At 45.4% G+C, this 27,195-nt stretch overlaps 1 protein-coding gene across 2 annotated transcripts in view; it reads left to right on the top strand.

Annotated features, from left to right (window-relative positions):
* Positions 1–1,851: 1,851 nt before the first annotated feature.
* Positions 1,852–27,195, top strand: part of LOC130290992 (gap junction delta-2 protein-like) — a 64,739-nt gene continuing 39,395 nt past the window's right edge. The window contains exon 1 of one of the 2 annotated variants that reach the window (XM_056539289.1): positions 1,852–2,883. In XM_056539289.1, the coding sequence (XP_056395264.1) occupies positions 2,813–2,883 (71 nt within the window). In that variant the 5' untranslated portion in view covers positions 1,852–2,812. The remainder of the gene's footprint in view (positions 2,884–27,195) is intronic. The other variant, XM_056539288.1, reaches the window with a different exon arrangement.

The raw sequence follows: 27,195 nt of genomic DNA, 5'->3' as shown, positions 1-27,195 counted from the left end.
CTTTTGGACTGCGGTGGCAAGGGGAACTTCACTCTCACTATCCTTGTCTTGCACTATGGGGTCCTTTAGGCTCTTAGATACTTCTCCCCACAACATAAACTTTGACTGACTTGACCTAGATGGCAGGATGCTTGTGTTTTGCTGCAGTTGCTTATCACTTGACCTCTCCTCAGACTCCACTGACTACTGTGACTTGGATACGGCACTGACCTTTCCTCCACACCACACAGGCTTTCCTCCTTGCCCAAGACCAGACTTCTCCTTCTGGATCCCAACTAGAACTCCTCTCCTCCTCACTGACTAGTCTGACTCCTCCCTGTCTAGGCAGACCAGGGAGCTTAGGGCCAGAGACCCTGATTGATCATAATGATCACATGACACCTCTGCAACCTTTCTCTTAAAGGCACAGTACACATTATACAAGGTAAACTACATACATTGGTATAAACCATAGAACAATAAATACAAAATTAAATAACATGTTTCCTGGAGCTATGTGCCGAAACAGACACCTGAGGCAACATCAGCCTGACAGGGTAGGCAGAGTAGAATGTTATGTACCGGGTCACCACAGACACACAGGTTGTTTCTTTTGCTGGACAACCCCTTTAATGTTTGTTTGTGCCCCTCATCTCCTTCCTATAATCTGGTGGTTAATCCCACCCACATCCCTGTTTGCTAAACATTGAAAGGCCAGTGAAGAGGGGATCCCTGCAAAGGTTCTTACCACTTTATAGGGGCCCCACAGCGGCTGCCTCGATGTATGGCTAAGGGAACATTTGACACATCTCCAGCTGCGTTTGTCTGCAAAGCTGTCTTAGTTAACATATAAATTGTAATGTCAGTATGTTCGACCCAAACACTTACAAGCAGAACTATTATATTAGAGCCATTAGAACAGACTGGCCGTACAACATTGGCCAGCTTAGCATACAGACTAGGAATCCTGCGCAGACTGTATCTCGCTGTGCGTGCTGAGCTAAAGTCATATTCTTATCAATAATTCACATGCAATTGTTGTTAATTAAAACACAGAATGGGCTTACATCCATTTATGTGTAACTGGTAATCCCTCTGTATTCCCATGGACTATGTACATATATAGAAGCTGACTTAATAAACAAAAGCATCCCCCTTCTGCTATGTGTCAATCATTCTCATCATAGAGAATACCTATGTAGTATGCAATGTGTAATCTAAACATTCCTGGAGGGCATAGTAAGGGGGGGGGGGGTGTTCTGGTGGGTCACGTGACCTGGGTGCTGGGTGCATGGAGGGACACTAGCAAGCTACTCTGCCTTATCCAGAATATTTAGATACAGGGCTATGACAACAAACAGCATACATGCTCCAGGTTATGCACATATGTAGTAAAGAACCCTAAATTGATGTGTACCCCCATATTCCATAGAGCTCATTCCAGCGTTAAACCTCTATTATTTGCTGCATGATAATATTATGAGAACAATGGATATAAATGCACCAGTGGGTTCAGCAGTGAATGGAGCTGAGGAAGGGAAAGGGTGCGGAGGACATGGAGTGACAGTGATAAAATGGAGACATGGGAGTGAGAGGGTGATGTAAATGCGGAGAAAGGGTGAGGGGCAGCTACTAAACTAAGCAATGAGAGAACAAAAGGCTGGTTTAATGCATACTGTAAGACAAAGGAAGGTGCAAAGACACCAAAGGGAAGGCCATGCTGAGAGGAGGCTAAAAATGACCCAGAGAGGAGGCTAAGATACAGCCAGCAACCCCATCATATCAGAGACAGCCACAGATCTGGGCTCAGTCAATCTCTCGCCTACATTCCTACACACAAGCCATTCCAGTGACTGGGGAAAGATGCAGGATGAAATCAGCTTATAATATGGCAGAAAATCTCCTCCCATCCAATAGAGAAAGAGTCATTTATCCGGATTAACCGAGACAGCAGCATGTGGAAGAGAGACAGCGAGAGAGACAGACCGGGCTAAAGAAAGAGCGAGAGAGAGGGAGAGAGTGTGCAGGGGAAAGTGACAGAGCGAGATCGCAGGGTGGAAGGAGGGGAGGGATCTACAATAAGGAGTGAGGGGGAGACAAAGAGAGAAGAGGCAGAGGGAGGGCAGAGAAAGGTAGAAGACAGAGGGATGCAATGACACAAGCAGAGGAGGGGAGACAGCAGGTAGTCTCAGGGAAAGAATGGGGGTCTGGGGGAGGAAAGGTGAGAGAAGGAGATGGCAGAGAGGATGAGATAACCTGGAAATGATGCTGATCACTGGCAGAGAAGCATCTCATCTGGACCAGCAGCTTTTTCAGCACTGGACAGCAACCTGGCTGAGGGAGCTGGGTAGGGGGGAGCTGTAAGCAGCAGAAGAAGCAAATTTAGACGGGGGTCAAGAAGAGGGGGCGCTTCTTCTTTAACTCATTAAACAGGTGCTTGTTAGGGGTTGGCTTCTTGCCCGACAGACCATTGTCATTTATTCTCATTCTAGAGTTATTGATCTTAGCCGTCGGGGCATCGATGTGGAAGGGGCGTGTGTTTCCCATGTAGGAGGATTTACCAGCCATCTCCTGGAATAGGTGACCAGTATGAAGGAAATGCTACTACCTGCCCCATATAAAAGATTTGGGGTGAGCTGAGGACAAGACTTTAGGCATCAAAGAAAAGAGGGGAGTTATGGCTCTCCCCATCTCCTACTGAGGATGTTTTCCAGGAGTGATCGGTAAAATAAGAAGGTGGAAATTCGTAGTAAGGAAAGGTGGTTGGAGAGGGGGGCCAGCTCGTTCCTCCCCGGTGTCCGAGCTGAGCACGGCGGGGCAAGAGGCAGACGTGATGGGCGAGTGGACCATACTGGAGCGCCTGCTGGAGGCTGCAGTACAGCAGCACTCCACCATGATAGGGAGGTAAGCTAATGGTCTGCAATGGAGGGGTGGGCTGGGGCCCAAAGGCTTTGACACATGGGAAAATGTAATTCAATGAGAGATGGTTTTGCACACTATACATTACACCTTCAACGGTCTTGTTACCTCAACACCTTCAAAATTCCAGAATACAGGGCCTGAAAAACTCTTATTTATAGTACATGGCAATGCAGATGTCTTCACACCAGGGTAGAGGAAAGGTAGGTTAATGGGTGGGTGTGGTGAGTGGTGTGTATAGAAGGATTTGCATACAAGAGCATTAGATGAGGTGCAGGGCTTTACCATGATGTCTGAATGCATGCTTTTCCTAACTGGACATGAAAGGGTTAAAGGAATCTATTGGACCAATCCATACAAGGGTCTCGACTGATAGAACCCTGCACCGTGTATTGTTTAAAGCATTCACACAGTGTCAGAGACTTAAAGGTCGCACAAAATGGACAAAAAAAGGAGCATTTTCATTCAAGCCGTATAAGCCTATACAATAGAGCAGAAATATGAATGTACTAGGTGTGTCTGTCGTCAATCTCACTATTTACTATATGCCGTGTGTGTTGCTAGGTCACCGATGGAGTGCTAGTGTAACCATGCAAACCTGTCACTGTGAGATGGATGTCTGGATGTTACAGTGTATCTTCGTCTACACACGTTAATCGCTAACTCATAAAGATCACTCGTTCCCTGCAGTCTTTTCTTTCTCCCGCCTGAAATGTCACACTCAATTTGCCATTTTTAAGGCTGTTTCATAACCCTTCATGGTTCTTCCTTGTAACAGAGGCAACAAAAAAACACATCATTAGGGACAACAAAAAAATAATTGTAGAGTTGATCCATGTTGGTTTGGGTTTGGCTGAGGAGTTTCCCACCTGGTCATTCCATGGCTGATACCAATGGTTGACTCAGCTGTGAGTAATGTCATTATATCCAAAAAGACTGTCACCGATAATGCATGTTGGGGTTTTCTTTCCTTTCCTTGTAGTGTAGCCATATCCTGCTCCTGTCTATCTTATGTTAAGATCAACATCCTTTACTTTGGTCTTCAGGTCTATGTAACCCACTGTAATGTTGCTTAGTTATGGCCTCCATGTTACTAGAGATATAGATCATGAAGACCAAGACATTCCTGTGTTGTTCAATGTTTCTCAGCTCAAGGCCTAAGGCTTCTTAAACATGGAAACCAATTGGCCAGATTACAATGTAGGCCCTTATATACAGTCAGAAGATGACCATCCATACAGGCAGGGAGTAGACTGTGACCATTAGGATATAAAACCTGCTAAGGATTTCAGAGTAATCTCGCTTTATAGGTTCCTTTTAGGGGACATCTCTTTATAAAGAAAGCGCTTTATATTTACACACATTCAAATCAATCATATCCTGGATTAATAATATTCCCCAATGCCAAGTCAGTGTTTTACTGTCTAAGGATTTCCTATTTCCAGCCTTGTGTCCTCACATATGAGATGTTACTGCTGATATTGTACTGTCAAGACAGTGTTCCCTAGCTGGAAGACCAGAAAAACATGGCTGCTTTCTTCCAGAAACAGCAGTACTGTATACATTGTACACAGTATAATATTATGCATTGAGTTGAAAGAATCTAAAATAAGATCTGCCATGCCCAAATCTAATAAATCGTCCATCAATTAATTTAGTCTTATAGTCGTTCTCCGATTCCCCCGGAGATGTCTGGAATGAGACAGTCCAGAGTCTTATTCCAGACTTCTCCAGGGAATGAAAACACTTGGAAAGCAGAATGACTTGCACAAGACTAAATGAATTGACAGCAAATTCATTAGATTGGGGTTGGGTGAATCTTAGTCCCTCATCTTTAGTTATGCACTGCACAAGGTTAGGAATTTATCAGAACATGTCATAGAGACATGAGAAGATCTCATTAGTCTAAGGACTTTGATCTCAGACCATCACACATTTCCAGAATGAAAGGGATAGGTGGGAAGTCAAGTCAAGGCAATTTACTGTGACCACTATAGTGTCTCCCAGGAATCAATACATTAAGGGGAGAATATGTCCTTACTATATGATGGCTTGAAACACAATGGCCCTCATTTACTAAAGTCCAACCGACTCTTTTTCCCTGTTATTGAGCCTAAATTTTAGTCGCAACGTCTGTGCGACTATTTATGTGACCAAATTTTTGTTGCACAACCGACACTTTAGAAAACACTCTGAGTGTTCTTTTTTTTCACTCTGAAATGGGCGTGTTTTATGCAAAAATGGGCATTTTACCGTCAAAACAAAAAATATTCGGAGTACTTCAAAAATCACTCGAGAAAAAGTGTGAGTATGCCTCACACAATAACCGACAGCCAAGAGGCCGAGTGAAATTCCAAAAATGGAGCGATTTCTAACAAGGAATTGTTTGCCATTGTGTTTTTTTTGTGAAAGTAACTTGTTTTATAACCTGAAAACATTTTGTACAGTTCAACACTTTTATGAATAAAATATTGAATGCTTTTGTGATAGTTAATGTTTATATTTTTTTCTTTTTAATACATTTGCAATATTAGGTTTAAATCAATTTAAGGAGCAACTGTCATGTAATGTTGGTGCAATAACCTGTACTCAGCCTTTGTACTGTGTGCAGGTGAGGTGTATAGCAATATTTTTACCTCATATTTGGCGGCTTTCATGACTGCAAAAAAGGCTTTTATTCAAAGCCACTAACGGTCAGATAGGCGTGGCGCGAAGTATGTGATGCCCCGCCGCCGCCACGCCCACCCCGTATGTCAGCGCTGGGACCGCTGTGTGATTGACACACAGGTCCCTGCGCATGCGTCCTTCAGCTAATCTAACCTGTGCACCGCTGTGTGTCATCCATCAAGCGCTCGCTCCCGCCGCCGTCTTCCTCCTCGGTGTGCCTGCGCAGAGCAGCATGCAATCAGGTTAGTTCTCGATACTAGGTGCAGAGAGGAAGCGCGCTCTCTGCACCTAGCATTGCGCAGGCGCACTGAGAAGGAAGACATGTTGGGAGTTGTAGTTTTGCAACAGCTGAAGGTACCCTGGTTAGGAGACACTGGTATATATGAAAGTGTATGATGCTTAAATGGGCACTGTCAGCAACTTTATTTTTTGATATGTTGTAGTACCACTGGCTGGGAGGCCACTCCTCCCGCACATCGCCACCGCCGCCGCCACTGTCCCTGCACGCCCGCTGCCGGACTCTGCAGTAAGTGTAATGACGGAACGGGGTATGCGGAAGGGGGGTTTGTGATGGAGGAAACGGGGTATGCGGGGGGGGTTGTGATGGAGGGAACGGGGTATGGCGCGGGGGGAGGGAGACGGAGGGGACGGGCTAACGCCGCATGTAACTAACTAATAGTTTATCTACACAGGGTGCCTCCAGCTGTTTCAATACTACAACTCCCAGCATGCCCTGACAGCCAATAGATGTCAGGGCAAGCTGGGAGTTGTAGAGGTGAAACAGCTGGAGGCACCCTGTGTAGATGAACTAAGGGCCTCCTAATTAGTTTGGCGCATTTCACTTCAGCTAACTTCAATTTAAAACTGGCAAACAAAAGACCAGTCTTTAAAGGGTTATACCACAATCAAGTTATCCCCTATCCGTATGATGAGGGATAAGTATTTGATCGGTGGAGGTTCAATCACTGGGTCCCCACAATCATGAGAACGGAGGTGAAATTTCTCCTGCAATGAATGGAGTGGACTGTGTAGGCTTGGCCAGCACTACATTTATTTTCTGTGAGGCTTTTGAACATTGCCAAGGGCTGAGCTGGACAATGTTTGTAAGGCTGGGTTCACATCATGTTTTTACCAATACGGGACCGCATACGGCTGGGGGAGGTAAAACCTTGTGCTCCCGTATACCTGCCATATGCTGCCCGTATGTAATTCATTTCAATGAGCCGCCCGGAGTGAAACGCTGACTCCAGTGGGCTCATTTTTGCCCCGTATGCAGTTTTCCACTGGACCTCAAACCGTGGTCAACTACGGTTTTAGGTGCGGTGGGAAAACCGCATACAGGGCAAAAATGAGCCCACTGGAGTCAGCGTTTCACTCCGGGCGGCTCATTGAAATGAATTACATACAGGCAGCATACGGCAGGTATACGGGAGCACAAGGTTTTAGCTCCCCCCCAGCCGTATGCGGTCCTGTATTGGGAAAAACGTGATGTGAACCCAGCCTGAGCTGCCATTGAAAGTACCGCTGGTTGCGCATGCACAGTGCACTCCACTCTCTCCAGGGAACAGGGAGATATATGGATTGGCCAATTGGAAGAAACAAGCTGCTGGTAGATGTGTTTGGCTGGGGTTCTCTTTATTGTGGCCAGGGCTCAAGTCCTGCCGGAACTCATGTAAACGGAGTTCCTGCACTTTTTCCACAGCAGGAGCCCTGCAGGACCAGCCCTTAAAAGGGATATCTTATCCTGGGGTCCCGCCGCTGGGGACCCCAGCAATCTTGGCTGCGGCACCCCAGACATCTGGTGCACGGAGTGAATGTCACTCCGTGTCGAATGACTGGCGAAGGGGGGCAGAAGCTTGTGACACCACGGCCATGCCCCCTCCATGCAAGTCTATGGGAGTGGGCGTGACGGATGTCATGTCCCTTCCTATAGACCTGCATTGAGGGGCTGTGACCGTGACATCACAAGCCTCCGGCGCTGCACCCAACGCCCTAAACGAATGGCGAGTGTAGCAGGGAGAACGCGGGGGTTCCCAGCAGCAGGACCACCGCAATCAGACATCTTATGCCCTATCCTTTCGATAGGGGATAATATGTCTAGGGGTGGAGTACCCTTTTAAGTGGAAATCTTGGGTGAGTTCCCACACTTTTTCCCCCAGTACTTGACCCCTGATTGTGGCTCTCTCTGTTATGAGCCTTTTAAGTATATAGGTCATAAAATATATGACATTACTATTTTTTGCCTTGCATTGGCAATGTTTTTACAGATCTCCCTAATGCTAGTGAGAATAATGGGGGGTATTTATGAAAAGTGGTGTAGATGAACATCTTTTTACTCCATTTAGTCATGTAGTGGAAACTGTGTACCTGCAAATCTGGTGCTGATCACATTTCTTACTTTAGTACTCCACTTTGTATGGTGTTTTCTCTATGACTTTTTGTGCTGTCCACAGTTAGTTTGTAACCCCTTTCTTTTTGGTGGTGATTAGTGCCTTTTTGGTGGGTTGCACCAAAGTATTCCACTTTAATTTAAAAAAATAAATAAATCGCAGTTTCGAAAATCCCTGACCACTGCAAAAAATCTACCAAAAACACATCTACCACAGCAGCAATCCAAAACACAGGTAAATAAAAAGTCGCAGGAAAAGTCGCCAAAAAACACACTGCTCCAAAATATTGTGTATACTGTAAATAACCCCAATTTTTTTTGTTCAGTTCACAGTGTCTGCCACTTGCATCCACCATTAGGGGAGCTCTTTGCATACAGAGTTATACTTTTTCCACTGAGATCAAGCCTACCTGTATACATCTCCAAATGTAGTTAGCTCCCCCTAGTGGTGGCTGAAGCCATAATATTTTTTTTTTTTAAGGCAAACAAACAAAAAAAAAAAAACACAGCATTTCAGAACTAACATTAGATTTTAGTCCTAAATTAGGTTGTTTACTTCCGCATTCTATTTTTTTCCTCACATCCAGTTCATCCCCGCATTGTTTCATAGGATCATACTGTATTTTTAATTTATTGAGCTTGTTGGAAAAGTTAATCCACAGTCCAAATATCGGATATAGAAAATGTCTTTCCTTTCAAAAACTGACTACAGACAATCCTAATGATATGTTTTATGACCTTGTGTAGACACAATATAGTTTTCTAGCATGGATGGAAGATTAAAACCGGGAAAACTATCACCTTGAACCTACACGTCACACAGATGCTGAATTCCATCTAAGATGTCCTTCTAGTAAAGATGTCCTTGGGGACATCAATGATTGTGGAATTCCGATAAGGCTTTTTATGCTTCCCGTTGGCGTGAACCTTAGTGACCTTTAGTGTCTACCATCAGACAGCTCAAAGCCCCCAGCTTTACATAAATAAACTATGGTGTGTCCGTTTGGCAGACTCATTTTAAGCTTATATATTCTTATATTTATTGTTATTATATTGTCTAGTTCTATTTTATGTTTCCACTGATAACCCATAAGCTTCTAGTAACCCAATAATATTCTACCCTACAGATGACCATCTTCTCGACACCAGTTTACTGTCATTCTGTTCACCATTATAATTGGTTCCTAGTCTAATGTATTTAACCTCTTTCCACATCTCATATGACACTTATTGTGATGATTTATTTCATATGCTTAACAATTGTAAGGAGAAAACAAATCTATCAATGTAAAGAATGACTCACGGACTCTGACTCATTGGTTAGCACCAGTGGAATGCGTGTAATGTATAATGAAAAATCTGTAATAAAACCTACGCAAAAGCATTACTGATGTGCTATTATAGAAACCAGAGAAGAAGTCAACCCCTAAACTGGTACTGATGGTAACATTGTTAGTGTAAGATACACAACCAATGTACTTAGCCAGAAATAGAAATGTAAGATCAACGCTAAAGTCCACAGATTTTTTTTTTTTTGACACCATGTAATGCTATTATTACCCCTGTGGTGGCGCTGCAGGGAAATTAAAGACTTGCTCACTGGTTCTCCCTTGAAAAGTGATCACTAGGGATCTGTACAGGAAAATATGTTTTGTTCTGATTGCCCACCCCATCCCCAGAAAAAACTTTTAATGACACATGACCTATATTTATATCATGTGTGCACTTAAGGACTATTAAGCGAGCTCATGGGAGGACTAGCCTCCACACTCTAGAACTATGAACTAAATATAATAACCACAAGAGACAAAATGTTGGATAAAATAGGCCGCGGTCATAAATTTTATTAGGGAAAACGCAAAGTTAAACAACTTTAATAAACAATGCATAATATAACCATAAAAATTAATTTAATAAATGACTACTAAAAAAGGTAAGCATTAGCCAAACCTGTCCGCCCATCATAGTTGGCCAGAAAACACCCACACATCTAGCCAGAAAACAACATCTGCCCAGTAACAGGTAACTGGCCAACCACAGAACACCAATGTAATAAACTACAACTATATATATATATATATATATATATATATATATATATATATATATATATAAATTGTCATGACTCGCTCTAGCAGACAGGGTGCGGTTGCAGTGTAGAGGAAGCAGTATTTTCCAGATCAAAGTTCAGTGTTTTATTCACACTTGTCACACAGCAAACAGTCTTTAAACGCAGAACAAAGGAAAATGTAACAAAAGTCCACCTGTATTCCTTAGGTGTTTGTTCACACCTGAGTCCAAGCAGGACTTTTCCAGGCAGACTGTTCACCAGCTTCCAACCTTGGAGCAAACGTAGGGAAGAACTCCACATACAGCTCTCTCTGGCAGTGTGAGCTGCAACTAACAAAACCCCCTCAGCTGGTGAAACAGGTTGCCTTTAAGGTCAACAAAAGACGGCCTGGATTGTGGGGAATGGCCCCCACCCTACACTTGGTCATTCCCGGTAAGAGCCATCCCGAATTGGCCTTCCAGCCATACTACGGCCATAGTGTCAGTCTCCATCGCAGCACAGACACTGAATAAATACCGGCTCTTACTTCACCAAGGCCAGGAGCCTTGGTGACACATATCGCCCATCCACCACGATGCCTTTCACCTTCTCACAATATATGTATTTATGTATATATATATATATATATATTTTTTTTTTTTACAGAAATGACCCAACTAAAATAACAATACCTACATATAAAATATCGAACTACCCCCCCCCCCCCTTAGCTTTGAGAGATGGAGGAATCTCCCATGTGGCCCTAAGCATTTAGGGCTCCGTGCCCTTGGCAACAGCTTCAAAGCCGGTAAGTGCAATCCACATCACCCTGTTGTCAGTCATTTTACCCTTTATATGCCTCAATTAATAGTGATTGTGGCATTTAAATGTAAAAATGACAGCTGACAATGGGTTAAGGTGACTGATTGGCACCCCCTTAAAGGGGTACTCTGCCCCTAGACATCTTATCCCCTATCCATGTTTGCTCCGTGGCTGATGACGAGGGCGGGAGGTTCATAACATCAAGCCCCGCCCCCTTAATGGAAACCCTCTCATAGACTTCCATTAAGGGGGCAGAGCCATGATGTCATGAAACGGGGCGGAGCCATGATGTCATGAAACTCCGGTCCCTGTATGGTGAGTCATCAGCCACGGAGCAAATGTAGCTCTGGAGAGCTGATGACTCAGGGGGGCTGCAGGAGAGATCGCGGGGGGCCCCAGCAGCGGGACCCCTGTGATCAGACATCTTATCCCCTATCTTTGGATAGGAGATAAGATGTCTAGGGGCAGAATACCCCTTTAACACAATCCCAGGGTGCCCAACAGTTTATATGGCCAGTGAAAGCCATATCTATGCGGTCGCCCCTGGCTCATTTTGTCACCTCACTGCTGCCCCCACAACACAACTGAAGGGTGCCAATGGGTTTCTATGGCAACTGGTGATGTAACAAAGGCAATTGTGTCTGCCTTGTATATGTGAGAGAGCCTAATAAGCTGCCCGTCAGTAAATCACTAGCAGGCACTGATACAGTACATTGTGAAACAGCAGTATTGTTATGTGTTATAAAAACATCAGTCACTCCCATAGGGGGAGAAAAAAAATTTATTAAATTAAAATGAAAGAGGGAGGGTAAACAATTTGTCTCATACAGTATTAATATTATTTTTGTTGCTCATAGCAACCAGTCACAGTTCAGTTCTTATTTCTCATATTGCTCTGGTAAAATGAAAGCTGGGCTCTGATTGGTTGCTATGGGAAACAAAGATATTCTTACAGTAAGACAGCTTAAAAGTGTAGTGAAATAAAAAATATATACATACATATTTGGTAATTCACAGAATGAATATTGCAGTACCCAATGTCAAATCATTATTCACAGAAGGGGTATAACAATTTAAAACCAATTATACATATTTGGTATCAACACATTTCTAATGTTATGTATAAAAGTTTCAATGTAATGTTTACCACACAATAAAGAAAAATTAATTAGTCAATGAAAAAAGAATTAGGCTGGGTTCACATGCCGATTTGAGTGTCCACTGCACAGATATACGATTTTGGAAGCTCAAATCAGCTGAAATCGTATCTGGACATGTAAGGACCCATTAACTTTTATGGGACTGTGGATCCGATCGTAGTCAGCTAGTGACTATGATTTTGTCATTTTCTCAGCACATCAGATTTTGGACATGGACTGAAAATTGTGTAAAAAATCTGACGTGCTGAGAAAATGACCAGATCGTAGTCACTAGCTGACTATGATCGGGTCCGCAGTCCCATAAAAGTTAATTGGTCCATACATGTCCGTGCACAGATACAATTTCAGTCAATTTGAGCTTCCAAAATCGTATCTGTGCAGTGGACGCTCAAATCATGATGTGAACCTAGCCTTACAAAACACAGTTGTGAAATCGCTGAGTTTTTCTCATGTATTCCCAAAACTAAAAACATTGGGCCTCATTTACTAAGATTGTCGGGTTTTTACTAGTGGGAAAAGTTGTGTCAGACTTGCAGGATTCCTCTCTATTTACTATTGGGAAAAGTCGGGAACATGTTCTGACCAGCTTTTTCTAGGTGGATATTTCCAGCCATTTACCCACAGGATTTTCTGTGAATTCAATAGTAAATCGGTCAGGTTGTGAAACCACGCCCCTTTTATGGCTGGCCCCGCCCCTTTGTGACAGACCTTAGTGCAATGTCAGGTTTGTCGGATTTTACAGGCGCACACTGTCGCAGACTGGCGCAGACATGTCTCAGACACTCTGCGCCGAAATAACCAGACAAAAACTGGTCGGTTTCAGCTTAGTAAATGAGGCCCAATATCTTTAAATTAAGTTAATAAATAAATGTGGCCCAAAATGGTACCATTGAATAAATTAACTTGTCTTGCAAAAAAAAATCTATGTAGCAATCTTTGTTGCTGTCAAAATTAAAAAGGTTATTTAGCTCTCAGAAACTAGTGAAGCAAAATATGTTGGGCATGGAGGTCACCAGATCCACAGGTTGTCCCTGGTGTCCTCTTCATGATGACATCACAGAGCTGGTGGATGATAGAGACCTTATGCTCCCCCAGATTCCTAAATCTTACAGATGCCCAATAAGGTTTAGGTCTGGACACATATCTGGCCAGACCATCACCTTTACCCTCAGCTTCTTTAGCATGGCAGTGGTGGTCTTGGAGGTGGCTTATCATGTTGGAATATAGCCTTGTGTCCTAAGGGAGGGGATCATGCTCTGCTTCATTATGTCACAGTACATGTTGGTATTCATGATCCCCTGCCAATGAACTGCTCCCAAGTGCCAGCAGTACACAGGCAGTCCCAGACCAAGACACTCTCACAACCATACTTGACTGTAGGAAAGACACACTTGTCTTTGTACTCTTTACCTGGTTACAGCCACACACACTTGACAACTTCTAAAAAGTTTATCTTGGTCTCATCGGACCACTTAGTCTGCTTGTCCTTAGCAAACTGTTAGCAGGCTTTCTTGTGCTTCATCTTTAGAAGAGTCTTCCTTCTGGGATGATTGGGATGCAGACCAATTTGATACAAAGTGCGGTGTATGGTCTGAGCACTGACAGACTGACCACCACCCCTTCAACCTCTGCAACAATGCTGACAGCACTCATACATCTAACCCCTGGATATGATGCGGAGCATGTGCACTAGACTTCTTTGGTCAACCATGGCAAGGCCTGTTTTGCATTGAACCTGTCACATGAAACCGCTGTATGGTCTTGGCAACCATGCTTTGGCTCAGTTACAGGGACTTTGCAATCTTTTTATAGCCTAGGCCATGTTTATGTACCGAAACAAGTCTTTTTTTCAAATCCTCAGAGAGTTATTTGTTGCCATGTCGAACTTCCAGTGAGCAGTATTAGAGTGTGTGAAAGCGATAACAGCAAATTTAAGACAGCTGCTCCCCTTTTACACCGGAGACCTTGTACTATTGTGTTTCAAACGTACGTGTATTAACGGGAGAACCTCATAGTGTGAAAGCAGCCTAACAAGTCACATGACATCCGAGAGGGAAAATGGCTATTTGGGCCCAATTTGGACATTTCCTCTTAGGGGTGTACTCACTTTATTTGGCAAGGTTGAAACATTAATCCATCAAAGCCCAGCAGCTAGTTATGGTAAAATATGCAGTCCTATCTAGGATTGTCAAGAACCAGGTCATTTTCTTTTACATTAACTGGTTCATGTTAAATAGACTGTACATAAAATACATCATTTACATACATAATAATTGTTTGACCTTTGAAGGTACTATGCAGAGATGTTATCACGTATGTGCAACCATCTGTAATATACATTGGCGTAGCTATAGGGGGATGCAGAGGTCGCTGTTACACCTGCATCTTCGTGATTTAGAGGTTCAAAACCCCAGTGTTCTAAATGGCAGGGACACATTTAAGGATTTTCAGGTGGGGTCAAGGATTTTCAAGTTGGCAAGAGACTTTCTCAGTGAATGGCCGCCATTATAAAGTGGTTCCACAGGAGGAAGAAACTACATGGATTGCAGGCAGCACTTACTCCGATCATATAGATTTCTATAGAGAGAGTCATATACATACAATCCACCTAACATGCAATCCACTTAACAGGACCACTTTGGACCTCCACCTCTAAGATATTTTAATTTTTTATAATGTTTTGTGCCATTCTCCATTTACAGACCCATATGAGGGCTCATTTTTTGCATAACCAATTTTTCCTTGGTAATGACACCTTTCATTTTACCATAAAATGTTTGGTGTGACCAAAATTAGCGGGAAGTTAAAAAGAAAAAAATGTTGCAACTTTGTAGCGGTTTCTTTTTACGATATGCAACTTATGGTAAAATAGTTAGGGACCCGCTACTTACAGGTGGCCTTGACGTGGCTAGAGGACTTGCACTTCATGATCATAAAGTACACTAACAACCTCTTAGTTAAAGGATATGGGATAAGATGCCTGATCGCGGGAGTCCCGCCGCTGGGGACCCCCGTGATCTTGCAAGCGGCACCCGTTTGTAATCAGTCCCCGAAGCGTGTTCGCTCCGGGTCTGATTACCGGCGATCACAGGGCCGGCGGCGTGTGACGTCACGCCTCCGCCCCCGTGTGATGTCACGCTCCGCCCCTCAATGCAAGCCTACGGGAGGGGGCATGATAGCTACGGGTGGGGGCGTGATAGCACCGGAGAACCCCTTTAATAAATGTTGCTGAGAAGCCTTATATCATTTTGTGGATGTGTGACCATGTTGCTTTCTCTATTTAAATTCAATTTATGGTAAAAGCTGTCATGTTCCCTTTATTCTTTGGGTCCATGTGATTACAATGATACGGATGTTGAAATGTTTTTCTATTATTGTATTGCTTTAAAAAAAAATCTAACTTTTTCAACAAAATAGGTATGTTTAAAATGTAGAACTTTCTTATTATATTTTTCCATATCTATGTCTGTATGAGGGCTCATTTTTTGTGTTGTGATCTGTGGTTTTTATTGGTACCACTTTTGTGTATATGTAACTTTTTGTTCACATTTTATCCCATTTTTTCTGGGATGTGATGTGACCAAAAATCTGAAATTTTGGACTGTGATTTTTTTATAACATTTACGCAGTCCACCATACAAAATCATTAACATTAAATATGTTTATTTTATTTTTAAAATTTTTTTATTTGTAAATAGGAGTGAAAAAAAATAGGATGGGCTAATTCACCTTTTTTTTTTTTTTAAACAACTTTTTAATTCTTTTTTTTCAAACTTTTTAAAATTTTTAAAAGCCCCCACAGAGGACAATTTATTAAAGGGGTACTCTGGCCATAATACATCTTATCCCCCTATCCAAGGAATAGGGGATATGATGTCTGATCCCGGGGGTCCTGCCGCTGGGGACCACCGCAATATGTAATTCAGCACCCACCTTTGCTGTGATCAGAATTGATTGCTGATGGTCGCCATTGGCCCTGGCACCCACACTCTATGAAGTGGGCACTCCATCACCAGTCGCTTGATAGATGGTAAACCTGCAGCGACGTATATGTACCAGAGCACAGCAATGTATATGTACATTGCCTGTCCTCTAGGGGTTAAATTTGGAGCCAGTATAGCTTTCCGAGTGCCCATTCTCCCTGCTTCCCATCTCCATTATGAGAAGGGGCATCCCACTCAGTCTCAATAACACCCATCTCCAGTGCCCTACCCAGCGCTTTAGAATCCCATTACGCTGGGCCTTGCACTGGAGTCGGGTGCTATAGAGTTAGAGTGGAAAGCTCCATCTCATAACACATACTGATATGCTGTGGGGAAGGTGGGAAATGGGTGCTCAGAATGCTATAACAGTGCAAAATTCTAAATTTAAATTATTTAGAAAAATGCTGCACTGGAGAAGCACGTTTATCTTTATTTAATGCATTTAAAACATTATAGTGTAGAGTATAATTTTGACGCATTTCAGGTCTCTATGACTCTATGACCCATTTGCCCTCTAATATTACCCTCCATCTGTCTACGAACGAGAGTTATATAGGCTCAAAACTCTGGGGAGTGTCACATCATAATGTTTTAGTGGATTAAAGGTGTACTCCACCCCTAGACATCTTATCTTCTATTCAAAGGATAGGGGATAAGATGTCTGCTCGCGGGGGGGTCCAGCTGCTGGAACCCCCCCCCCCCCCCCATCTGGACACGGAAGCCTGGAGCCATCACGCCTTCTCCCATAGGCATGAATGGAGGGGGTGTGACGGCTGTGGTCGCCCATCATCTAGCAAGGAGCAGAGTTCGCTCCGTGCACGGGATGACTGGGGTTCCACGCTGGAGATCGCGGGGGACCAATCGGCCGGACCCCGCTATCAGACGTCTTATCCCCTACCCTTAGAGGATAAGATGTTAAGGAGCGGAGTACCCCTTTAAAAATTTTAAACAGGTGCTGGACTTCAGCTATGTTTCTCTGGATGCTCCATGGCTGCTGACACTGGCACACTGTCCATATCCAATATAGGCTTTATAAGACAACGCATTTCGTCTCTGCTTATGTGTGTAAACCTTCTCATTGCATCTGGGATGATTTGCTGATTGAACTGAACTATAAAGCATTGTGAGTGGTTTCTCTCCACATCCTCAGTTTTAATTTCTGCCGCCCGCGAGCCCAGATCTGGCTTTACTGGTGATTAATCATGGACATGCCAATACCAGGACATCCAATTAGTCCAATCCATTAAGGGAACTTAATTAAGAAAAAATGATTGCACGGGGGAGGTAAGCGCTGCCTTCAGATGCCCAGGACAATGAAAAAGTCACAATGATGATTCTGCTGTAATGGCTTCACCTGCTTTACTTATCTATTGAACATCCCTGAATAATCTCATTGACATGATTTCACGTACAAATAGGTTGGAGTTTTGTCTTATGATGACTAACCAAAGTGCAATGAGGAGCCTGTGAGATGTAGCAGAGGGGAAGGTGAACGCAGGGCTCAAGTCCTGCAGGAACACACAGGAACGGAGTTCCTGCACTTTTTCTAGAGCAGGAACACAGTCCTTATTAGCAGGAGTGCTGCAGGATTAGCCCTTGAGTGGAAATCATGGGTGAGTCCCCACACTTTTTTCCCCAGAACCTGACCCCTGGGTGATCGTCTACTATTCCACTGCTAAGTAACGCTACAGTGTATTACAGACAGGGTACTGTTTTTTAAATCAACTGGTGCCAGAAAGTTACACAGATTTGTAAATTACTTCTATTAAAAAATCTTAATCCTTCCAGTACTTATTCGCTGCTGAATACTACTGAAGAAATGCTTTTCTTTTTGGAACACCGAGCTCTCTGCTGACATCACGACCACAGTGCTCTCTGCTGACATCTCTGTCCATTTTAGGAACTGTCCAGAGTAGAAGAAAATCCCAATAGAAAACATATGCTGCTCTGGACAGTTCTTAAAATGGACAGAGATGTCAGCAGAGAGCACTGTGCTCCTGATGCCAGCAGAGAGCTCTGTGTTCCAAAAAGAAAAGAATTTCCTCTGTAGTATTCAGCAGCTAATTAGTACTGGAAGGATTAAGATTTTTTAATAGAAGTCATTTACAAATCTGTTTAACTTTCTGGCACCAGTTGATTTAAAATTAAAAAAAGGTTTTCCACCAGAGTACCCCTTTAACACAGGGGACGAGCCTTCGATGTGCCACTTATAATATTGAATCTGGGTGCAACTGATACTTCTGAAACTTCTAAGGGTCTGTTCCCAAGGGGCAGATCATACATGGATGACACGTATGAAGCTCATTTCAAATCCTTTCCTGGCTTTGTAATTATTTGAAATTAAAATTTGAATGTATGAACACAGCCCAAAGCAGTGTTTCCCAACCAGGGTGCCTCCAGCTGTTACAAAACTACAACTCCTAGCATGCCCGGACAGCCGTTGGCTGTCCGGGCATGCTGGGAGTTGTAGTTTTGCAACAGCTGTGTCACGATTCGGCTGGCGGGAGGTGGATCCTCTGTGCCAGAGAGGGATTGGCGTGGACCGTGTTGGTGGACCGGTTCTAAGTTGCTACTGGTATTCACCAGAGCCCGCCGCAAAGCGGGATGGTCTTGCAGCGGCGGTAGCAACCAGGTCGTATCCACCAGCAACGGCTCAACCTCTCTGACTGCTGAAGATAAGCGCGGTACAAGGGAGTAGACAAGAGCAAGGTCGGACGTAGCAGAAGGTCAGGGCAGGCAGCAAGGATCGTAGTCAGGGGCAACGGCAGGAGGTCTGGAACACAGGCTAGGAACACACAAGGAAACGCTTTCACTGGCACAATGGTAACAAGATCCGGCGAGGGAGTGCAGGGGAAGTGAGGTATAAGTAGGGAGTTCACAGGTGAACACACTGATTAAGCCTGCTGCGCCAATCAGTGGCGCAGTGGCCCTTTAAATTGCAGAGACCCGGCGCGCGCGCGCCCTAAGGAGCGGGGCCGCGCGTGCCGGGACAAGACAGATGGGGAACGAGTCAGGTACGGGAGCCGGGATGCGCATCGCGAGCGGGCGCCTCCCGCATCGCGAATCGCATCCCGGCTGAGAGGGATATTGCAGCGCACCCGGTCAGCAGGTCTGACCGGGGCGCTGCAAATGCGAGGATGCTGCGAGCGCTCCGGGGAGGAGCGGGGACCCGGAGCGCTCGGCGTAACAGTACCCCCCCCCCTTGGGTCTCCCCCTCTTCTTGGAGCCTGAGAACCTGAGGATAAGACTTTTGTCTAGAATGTTGTCCTCAGGTTCCCAGGATCTCTCCTCTGGGCCAGAGCCCTCCCAATCCACCCAAAAAAATTTTTTCTTCCTGACAGTCTTGGAGGCCAGAATCTCCTTCACAGAGAAGACGTCAGAAGAACCGGAAACAGGAGTGGGGGAAACAAGTTTGGGAGAGAAGCGGTTAATGACGAGTGGTTTAAGGAGAGAGACATGGAAGGCATTGGGAATACGAAGAGAAGGAGGAAGAAGGAGTTTGTAAGAGACAGGGTTAATCTGGCACAAGACTTTGAAAGGGCCAAGATAGCGTGGTCCCAGTTTGTAACTGGGGACACGAAAGCGGACATATTTAGCGGAGAGCCATACCTTGTCTCCGGGAGCAAAAATGGGGGGAGTTCTTCTTTTCTTATCGGCAAATCTTTTCATCCGGGATGAAGCCTGTAAAAGAGAATTTTGGGTCTCTTTCCATATGGTGGAAAGATCATGAGTCACTTCATCCACCGCGGGCAAACCAGAGGGCAAGGGAGTAGGGAGGGGGGAAGAGGGTGACGGCCGTACACCACGAAAAATGGGGATTTAGCAGAAGATTCGGAGACTCTGAAGTTGTATGAGAATTCGGCCCATGGTAGATCTGCCCAGTCATCCTGGCGGGAGGAAACAAAATGCCGTAAATAGTCACCCAGGACCTGATTAATTCTTTCTACTTGCCCATTGGATTGGGGATGATAAGAAGAAGAGAAATGTAATTTGATCTTGAGCTGTTTACAGAGGGCCCTCCAGAATTTAGACACGAATTGGACGCCTCTATCCGAGACGATATGCGTGGGCAAACCGTGAAGGCGAAAAATGTGTACAAAAAATTGCTTTGCCAACTGAGGCGCTGAAGGAAGACCAGGAAGAGGAATAAAATGTGCCATCTTGGAAAATCGATCAACGACCACCCAAACAACTGTGTTGCCACGGGATGAGGGTAAGTCCGTAATAAAGTCCATACCAATCTGTGACCAAGGCTGTTCGGGGAAAGGCAGAGGATGAAGGAGGCCAGCAGGCTTCTGGCGAGGAGTCTTATCCCGGGCACAGACCGTACAGGCCCGCACAAAATCAACAACATCAGTCTCCAGAGTCGGCCACCAATAAAAACGAGAGATGAGTTGTAAGGATTTTTTGATGCCAGCATGGCCTGCGAGGTGGGAGGAGTGTCCCCATTTGAGAATCCCGAGACGCTGGCGTGGAGAAACGAAGGTCTTCCCTGGAGGAGTTTGCCTGATGGAGGCTGGAGAAGTGGAGATCAGACAGTCAGGAGGAATGATGTGTTGCGGAGAGACCTCTACTTCAGAGGCATCAGAAGAACGAGAGAGGGCATCGGCACTAATGTCCTTGTCAGCAGGGCGAAAATGAATTTCAAAGTCAAAACGGGCAAAGAATAACGACCACCTGGCCTGGCGAGGGTTCAGTCGTTGGGCAGACTGGAGATAGGAGAGATTCTTGTGATCAGTGTATGTGATAACTGGAAATTTTGATCCCTCCAGCAGGTGCCTCCATTCCTCAAGCGCCAATTTAATGGCCAATAGTTCTCGATCCCCGATGGAGTAATTTCTCTCCGCCGGGGAGAAGGTCCTAGAAAAAAACCTACAAGTCACAGCATGCCCGGAAGAATTTTTTTGTAGAAGGACAGCTCCAGCTCCCACTGAGGAGGCACCTACCTCCAATAGGAAGGGTTTAGCTGGGTCAGGTCTGGAGAGCACGGGAGCAGAAGAAAAGGCAGACTTGAGATGTTTAAATGCGTCTTCCGCTTGGGGAGACCAGGACTTAGGATTGGCATTCTTCTTGGTTAAAGCCACGATAGGAGCCACAATAGTGGAAAAGTGTGGAATAAACTGTCTGTAATAATTGGCGAACCCCAAAAAACGTTGGATAGCACGGAGTCTGGAGGGGCGTGGCCAATCTAAGACGGCAGAGAGTTTATCTGGGTCCATTTGTAGTCCCTGGCCAGAGACCAAGTATCCTAGGAAAGGAAGAGATTGACATTCAAAGAGACATTTCTCCATTTTGGCATAAAGTTGATTGTCTCGAAGTCTCTGAACAACCATGCGGACATGCTGACGGTGTTCTTCTAAGTTGGCAGAAAAAATCAGGATTTCATCCAGATAAACCACAACACAGGAATATAGGAGATCACGAAAAATTTCATTAACAAAGTCTTGGAAGATGGCAGGGGCGTTGTAAAGGCCAAAGGGCATGACCAGATACTCAAAGTGTTCATCTCTGGTGTTAAATGCGGTCTTCCATTCGTCCGCCTCCCTGATGCGGATGAGATTATAAGCACCTCTTAAGTCCAGTTTGGTAAAGATGTGGGCACCTTGTAAGCGATCAAAGAGTTCCGAGATAAGAGGTAAGGGGTAGCGTTTTTTACCGTGATTTTATTAAGTCCGCGGTAATCAATGCAAGGACGTAGGGAGCCATCTTTTTTGGACACAAAAAAAAATCCAGCTCCGGCAGGGGAGGAGGACTTGCGGATAAACCCCTTTTTTAAATTCTCCTGGATGTACTCCGACATGGCTAGAGTCTCTGGAGCAGACAGAGGATAGATTCTGCCCCGGGGTGGAGTAGTACCCGGGAGGAGGTCAATAGGACAGTCATAAGGCCTGTGAGGAGGTAAAGTCTCAGCTTGCTTTTTGCAAAAAACGTCAGCATAGTCCATATAAGCCTTAGGAAGACCGGATACAGGAGGAACCACAGGGTCACGGCAAGGAGTACTGGGAACCGGTTTAAGACAGTCCTTATGACAAGAAGTACCCCAGTTCTTGATTTCTCCTGTGGACCAATCAAGGGTTGGGGAATGGCGTTTAAGCCACGGTAATCCAAGAAGAATTTCAGAAGTGCAGTTGGAGAGGACCAAAAATTCAATTTTTTCGTGATGAGGTCCGATGCACATTAGGAGAGGTTCCGTGCGGTATCGCACGGTACAGTCCAATCTTTCGTTGTTAACAGAATTGATGTAGAGGGGTCTGGCGAGACTGGTCACCGGGATGTTGAACCTGTTGATGAGAGAGGCCAAAATAAAATTTCCTGCAGATCCGGAATCCAAGAAGGCCATAGCAGAGAAGGAGAAGGTAGAGGAAGATATCCGCACAGGCACTGTAAGGCGTGGAGAAGCAGAGTTGACATCAAGAACTGTCTCACCTTTGTGCGGAGTCAGCATACGTCTTTCCAGGCGGGGAGGACGGATAGGACAATCTTTCAAGAAGTGTTCGGTACCGGCACAGTACAGGCAGAGATTCTACATGCGGCGTCGTGTCCTCTCTTGAGGTGTCAAGCGAGACCGGTCAACTTGCATAGCCTCCACGGCGGGAGGCACAGGAACGGATTGCAGAGGACCAGAGGAGAGAGGAGCCGAGGAGAGAAACCGCCTCGTGCGAACAAAGTCCATATCCTGGCAGAGCTCCTGACGCCTTTCGGAAAAACGCATGTCAATGCGGGTGGCAAGATGAATAAGTTCATGCAGGTTAGCAGGAATTTCTCGTGCGGCCAGCACTTCTTTAATGTTGCTGGATAGGCCTTTTTTAAAGGTCGCGCAGAGGGCCTCGTTATTCCAGGATAATTCGGAGGCAAGAGTACGGAATTGGATGGCGTACTCGCCAACAGAAGAATTACCCTGGACCAGGTTCAGCAGGGCAGTCTCAGCAGAAGAGGCTCGGGCAGGTTCCTCAAAGACACTTCGGATCTCCGTGAAGAAGGAGTGTACAGAGGCAGTGACAGGGTCATTGCGGTCCCAGAGCGGTGTGGCCCATGACAGAGCTTTCCCAGACAGAAGGCTGACTATGAAAGCCACCTTAGACCTTTCAGTAGGAAACTGGTCCGACATCATCTCCAGGTGCAGGGAACATTGCGAAAGAAAACCACAGCAAAACTTAGAGTCCCCATCAAATTTATCCGGCAAGGATAATCGTAGGCCGGAAGCGGCCACTCGCTGCGGAGGAGGTGCAGGAGCTGGCGGAGGAGATGGTTGCTGGAGCTGAGGTAATAGCTGCTGTAGCATCACGGTCAGTTGAGACAGCTGGTGGCCTTGTTGCGCTATCTGTTGCGACTGCTGGGCGACCACCGTGGTGAGGTCGGCGACAACTGGCAGTGGGACTTCAGCGGGATCCATGGCCGGATCTACTGTCACGATTCGGCTGGCGGGAGGTGGATCCTCTGTGCCAGAGAGGGATTGGCGTGGACCGTGTTGGTGGACCGGTTCTAAGTTGCTACTGGTATTCACCAGAGCCCGCCGCAAAGCGGGATGGTCTTGCAGCGGCGGTAGCAACCAGGTCGTATCCACCAGCAACGGCTCAACTTCTCTGACTGCTGAAGATAAGCGCGGTACAAGGGAGTAGACAGAAGCAAGGTCGGACGTCAGGGCAGGCAGCAAGGATCGTAGTCAGGGGCAACGGCAGGAGGTCTGGAACACAGGCTAGGAACACACAAGGAAATGCTTTCACTGGCACAATGGCAACAAGATCCGGCCAGGGAGTGCAGGGGAAGTGAGGTATAAGTAGGGAGTTCACAGGTGAACACACTGATTAAGCCTGCTGCGCCAATCAGTGGCGCAGTGGCCCTTTAAATTGCAGAGACCCGGCGCGCACGCCCTAAGGAGCGGGGCCGCGCGTGCCGGGACAAGACAGACGGGGAACGAGTCAGGTACGGGAGCCGGGATGCGCATCGCGAGCGGGCGCCTCCCGCATCGCGAATCGCATCCCGGCTGAGAGGGATATTGCAGCGCACCCGGTCAGCAGGTCTGACCGGGGCGCTGCAAATGCGAGGATGCTGCGAGCGCTCCGGGGAGGAGCGGGGACCCGGAGCGCTCGGCGTAACAAGCTGTAGGCACCCTGGTTGGGAAACACTGGCCTAAAGTGATGCACCTGGCCACAAACCAACGTTCTCATTATGACAGCATCTTCATAGATAGACAGCAGAGGGCTTCAGTGTAATGCAATATGGGCATCTTTTTCTGTTAGTTTATTGACTATTGAGAACTCCCAAAAGCAACCCTCCAGGATCATGCTTACTAAGGCAAATTTAAAGGAGTATTCCAGGAAAAAACTTTTTATATTTATATATATATATATATATATATATATATATATATATATATATATATCAACTGGCTCCAGAAAGTTAAACAGATTTGTAAATTACTTCTATAAAAAAAAATCTTAATCCTTTTACTACTTATCAGCTGTTGAAGTTGAGTTGTTCTTTTCTGTCTAAGTGCTCTCTTATGACACGTGTCTCGGGAGGTGCCCTGTTTAGAAGCAAATCCCCATAACAAACCTCTTCTACTCTGTGCAGTTCCTGAGACAAGCAGAGATGTCAGCAGAGAGCACTGTTCCCAGACAGAAAACAACAACTCAACTTCAGCAGCTGATAATTATTGAAAGGATTAAGATTTTTTTGATAGAAGTAATTTACAAATTAGTTTAACTTTCTGGAGCCAGTTGATATATATATAAAAAAAAAAGTTTTTTCCTGGAATACCCCTTTAAGCTCTCGGCCAATTACTCATTCAGTCAATGGCTATTTCTCTGACCCATACACACGTGCACCGGACTCAGCTGACCATGCATGTGTTTTCACTAGGTAAAGGGGAATAAGCTGTATAGCTACACACCTCTGGTTTGTAGCATTGATATATACTAGAGACACTAAAGAGTCATTAAAGGGGTACTCCACCCCTAGACATCTTATCCCCTATCCAAAGGATAGGGGATAAGATGTCTGATCGCAGGGGTACCACTGCTGGCGAGGTCGGCTGCGGCACCCCAGACATCCGGCACATGGAGCGAACTTTGCTCCGTGCCGGATGACTGGCGATGCGGGGCGGAAGCTTATGACGTCACGACCACGCCTCCTCAATGCAAGTGATGATTGATGGCCATCAAGCCCTCTCCCATAGACTTGCATTGAGGGGGCGCGGCCGTGACGTCAAAACGAATGCTGGGTGCAGCAGGGAGATCATGGGGGTCCCCAGTGGCGGGACCCCCACAATCAGACATCTTATCCTCTATCCTTTGAATAGGGGATAAGATGTCTAGGGGTGGAGTATACCTTTAAAGGGGTTTTCCAGGCAAATAGATGCCTCCCTGTGCATTAAGAAAAAACAAAAGAGCATACTTACCCTTCCCTGCTTCTGCCTCTGTAAAATCTCCCAGTGACCACTGCTGTCCTGTTCTTTCTGCTTCCGATTAAGTTTTGTGCCCATAGGAACTGCCCAATCAGCCCATTGATTGGCTGTACGGGATCAAAACGTCACCAAAAGGAGAAAGAACAGAACCGTGGCAGAGGTGGAGGAGTGGTGAAGGTAAGTATGTTGGCTTTTATTTTATTAATACATAGAAAGGTAGAAAGAAAAGTATTGTATTTGCCCAGAAAATCCCCATAATGGCTCTCCGGAAATGGCCCAAGTTAACGGGTTACGTCTGACTTCCTAGCTGGGAGGTTCCTTGGTTTAGTCATTTATGAGCTGATGATTCTTCTGTTGAACATGTCCCTGTCTTTTTATATGGGCTATCTTTACTCCTTGTAGCATTAAAGGGGTATTCCAGGCAAAACCTTTTTATATATATATCAACTGGCTCCGGAAAGTTAAACAGATTTGTAAATTACTTCTATTAAAAAATCTTAATCCTTCCAATAGTTATTAGCTTCTGAAGTTTTCTGTCTAACTGCTCAATGATGATGTCACGTCCCGGGCGCTGTGCATGATGGGAGAATATCCCCATAGGAACTGGACAGCTCCCGGGACGTGAGTCATCAGAGAGCAGTTAGACAGAAAACAACAACTCAACTTCAGAAGCTAATAACTATTGGAAGTATTAAGATTTTTTTAATAGAAGTAATTTAGAAATCTGTTTAACTTTCCGGAGCCAGTTGATATATAAAAAAAAGTTTTGGCCTGGAATACCCCTTTAAGTGAATCAACTTCTATTTTGAGATCTACATATTTTCTTGTAGCCCTCTGCCTAGGAGCATATTATGAAGCTCTCCCCCAGCGGATGCAGTGATAAATTATAGCAGGCTTTGCTTTTGCCTAGTACCCGGGGTCCATGATGGTATTCGAGAGGTGGTGGCACTTGCTAACAATAGCTTTTACAGTAGCTCATTAACACCTTGAAGGCAGCAGCTAGTGCTAGAAGTCTCACCATGTGCTGGCACCTTTACAAGATGCTGAGGATGACCCAGTGACAGCTTATGCTGTTCTTGTGATTAACCTTTTAATATGACATGCCAAGTGTATGTAGAATTTCAGATTACCAAAAGTTCCATGGCTTTTAATGTGCTTAACCCCTTAAGAACTCATCCCATTTTCACCTTAAAGGGGTACTCCGCCCCTAGACATCTTATCCCCATCCAAAAAACATAGGGGATAAGATGTCCGATTGCGGGGGTCCCGCCGCTGGGGACCCCCGGGATCTTGGCTGCAGGACCCACCTGATGCGGCTTCCGGAAACGCTGGAGGCTTCGGCTCCCGACCACGGTGATGTGAGATTGTGACTTCACGACTCCGCCCCCGTGTGATGTCACACCCCGCCCCTCAATGCAAGTCTATGGGAGGGGGCGTGACAGTCGTCATGCCCCCTCCCCATAGACTTGCATTGAGGGGGCGGGACGTGACGTCACACGGGGGTGGAGTCGTGACGTCACAATCTCCATGGTCGGGAGGCGTTAGGATGAGAGCCTCCTGCGCTGCCGGAAGCCGCAACAGGTGGGTGCTGCAGCCGAGATCCCGGGGGTCCCCAGCGGCAAGACCCCCACGATCTGATATCTTATCCCCCATCCTTTCGATAAAAATCTTCATTTTTGCACTTTCGTTTTTTCATCCTCATCTTCTAAAAATTATAACACGATTTTGCACCTACAGACCCATATAAGGGCTTGTTGTTTGGGTCACCAATTGTACTTTGTAAAGACATTACTTATTTTATAACATAATCTGCAGCAAAC

This window comes from Hyla sarda, chromosome 9, assembly GCF_029499605.1.
Source record: "Hyla sarda isolate aHylSar1 chromosome 9, aHylSar1.hap1, whole genome shotgun sequence".
NCBI lineage: Eukaryota > Metazoa > Chordata > Amphibia > Anura > Hylidae > Hyla > Hyla sarda.
The sequence above is the reverse complement of the archived record's forward strand: the minus strand, read 5'-3'. Positions and strand labels throughout refer to the sequence as shown.